Source organism: Sinocyclocheilus grahami, unplaced genomic scaffold (assembly GCF_001515645.1).
Source record: "Sinocyclocheilus grahami isolate Dianchi unplaced genomic scaffold, SAMN03320097.WGS_v1.1 scaffold183.1, whole genome shotgun sequence".
NCBI lineage: Eukaryota > Metazoa > Chordata > Actinopteri > Cypriniformes > Cyprinidae > Sinocyclocheilus > Sinocyclocheilus grahami.
This window is the reverse complement of record NW_015505362.1, coordinates 1,389,003-1,391,824: the sequence shown is the minus strand read 5'-3', so window position 1 is coordinate 1,391,824 and position 2,822 is coordinate 1,389,003. Positions and strand designations below refer to the sequence as shown.

Genomic DNA, 2,822 nt, shown 5'->3' with positions numbered 1-2,822 from the left:
GTCAGCAGAGTGAAGAGGAGGGGGCTCAGCACACATCCTTGGGGGGCCCCAGTGTTCAGTGTGATGGTGCTGGATGTGTTGCTGCCGACCCGTACTGCCTGAGGTCTTCCAGTCAGGAAGGCCAACAGCCAGTTGCACAGAGAAGTGTTGCGCCCCAGCTGGACCAGTTTGTGAATGAGCTGTTGAGGGATGATTGTGTTGAATGCTGAACTGAAGTCTATGAACAGGATTCTGACATATGAGTCTTTTTTGTCCAGGTGTGTGAGTGCTGAGTGGACGGTAGAGGCGATGGCATCATCGGTAGAGCGGTTGGACCGATATGCAAACTGGAAGGGGTCCAGGGAGGGGGGGGGCAGACTTGATGTGGTGCATGACTAACCGTTCAAAGCACTTACCCCTATTCTCATGAAGTGCTTTGAACGGTTAAAGTGCAACTGGATGGTAGTCATTGAAGCAGGATGGAGACGACTTCTTTGGGACTGGAATGATGGTGGTAGCTTTGAAGCATGTGGGGACAACAGCCTGGCTTAGTGAGATGTTGAAAATGTCTGTGAAGACATCAGTGAGTTCCACTGCACAGTCTCTCAGTACACGCCCAGGAATGTTGTCAGGACCCGGAGCTTTGCGTGCGTTGATCCTGCTGAGGGCTCTCCTCACGCTGTCCGGGGACCCACCTCTCTTACAGTCCTCTGAGTTGAGCGTAGTAGTCGGATGAAGTCCAGTTTATTACGTACGCACCACTGAACTCTGACCCTCTGATGGACTCTCCCACTCCCCCCTCCCAAATACACACACACACACTGTCACTTTAATCAGTCTGAAATAAGCTCTTTTGCACTACAAATAATTTTTTTGCACTACATCACATCACTATATCTGCACTGTTGTTTACTTTACTGGTTTGCACTCTATCTTCCATATGCCTTGTGCTTTATATATATATTTACATTTTACCTTATTTGTATATTTGTATAGTTGTATTTTGTATAGTTGTATTTTGTATTTTGTATTTAATCTGTATTTATGTTATCTGTATGCACCCAAGGGTCTGAGAGTAACGCAATTTAAATTATCTGTGTGTATGTGCTGTACATGTGGAAGAATTGACAATAAAGCAGACTTGACTTGACTTGACTTTATTATCCAAAGAGCGCACGTTAGCCAGTACGATGGTGGGGATAGCTGGCTTGTGTGGGTTAGTCGCTAGCCTAGCCTGGATACCGCCGCGTTTACCCCTCTTCTGCTTCCTCTCACGCCACTTGTAGCGCCTCCGCTGTGGGCGAGGTGCAGTAGTGGGGGTCGGTGATGGTGTAGGCCTCCGGAGCAGACCGAGGTCCTGCAGCTCTTTGGCGTGCGCGGATTTTAGCTCTAAAAATGTGGTTCTACCAACATTGAGCAGAAACTCACGACTGTATGCACGCTTAGAGACAGATAGATGCGACGAATACGTACAAAATCACTGCGAATCACAAGATAAAAAACCCGAAAACACTGTTCTGTCGGGAGAAAGAGAAGCCGCACTGTCTGCACGCGCCGCCATCTTGGAATGGAAAGGTTCCAAGATGTTCATATTGATCCCCGGAGGATATGCAAGATCGCTGGGTCAATGCCGAAAGTTTAATTATGCTAAAAACATATGACATACTGACATCTGGAGATTATTAATAGGTAAAAGGTGAATGGGACGCGGGGGTCCTGAAGTGAGAGGTCAGAGGTCGTCGTCAATTAAAGATGTTGTCATTTGGTGGTCCCCTATTTATTAGATAAATATACATTAAACTACCTGCTTAAATCCTGCAGAATACGAGTCTTATTAACACCAAGAAGAAGCTTGAGACTGATCTGGTCCAGGTTCAAGGTGAGGTGGATGATGCAGTCCAGGAGGCCAGAAATGCAGAGGAGAAGGCCAAGAAGGCCATCACTGATGTGGGTGTTTGCATTCTGTTACTCTATGCTAATTGAAACAGTTATTTGACTTTGTTTAGCTGCATGTGGTAGCAAAGAGAGCAATCATGGAAGCTAATTCTGTCTATATTGGTTAGCTCATTTTCATTGGCTTATATTTCAGGCTGCCATGATGGCTGAGGAGCTGAAGAAGGAGCAGGACACCAGTGCTCACCTGGAGAGGATGAAGAAGAACATGGAGGTGACTGTCAAAGACCTGCAGCACCGTCTGGATGAGGCTGAGAGTCTGGCCATGAAGGGTGGAAAGAAACAGCTCCAGAAACTGGAGTCCAGGATAAATTACAGACTAAATACAGACTTAGGGTGTACTCATACTAGGAATGGTTGCCTTTTAACTAGCCAGAGTGCGATTATACCCCCTCCCCACTCCCCAGCTGGCCTGCACTTAACAAGACATTTTCAAACACAGAAACAGAACGAATGCTGACTGGATGTTTTGGCACTATTCTCTGAAATCCCTCCAGACTATTGTCTGCTCTGCAACTTTCATAGCCTACCAAAACATTTTATAGTTGCTTGTATTCTGACTTGACTATTTTACTTGCATGAAGATTTGTACTCTAAAAATACTTCCCTACATCCTGGATACAATGCAAAAACTACATTCAAGACAAGTAAATGATTTTGTGGTTCGACGCTTCATATTTGACTTCATGCACTTAGGACAGATGTGGTGTGATTACAAACCATACAATATTCATGTAGAAATGCATCTGGAAATGTAACTCACCATGCTCAGAACCATTTGGCCCAAAGATGAATAAGTACTACACCACATGTTGACTGTTGTCTGTAAATTTATATTTAAATCAAGCAAAATTCTCAGGCTTGTGACTCTAACACAAAGTCAGTTAATA

The 2,822-nt window shown here is 45.0% G+C and overlaps 1 protein-coding gene across 1 annotated transcript; it reads left to right on the top strand.

Moving 5' to 3' along the window:
• Window positions 1-1,679: 1,679 nt before the first annotated feature.
• Window positions 1,680-2,392, top strand: LOC107594457 (myosin-7-like). Its single transcript, XM_016284511.1, has 3 exons — window positions 1,680-1,700; window positions 1,801-1,926; window positions 2,069-2,392. Exons 1-3 carry the CDS (start codon window positions 1,680-1,682, stop codon window positions 2,390-2,392), a joined length of 471 nt encoding a protein of 156 aa, XP_016139997.1.
• Window positions 2,393-2,822: the final 430 nt, after the last annotated feature.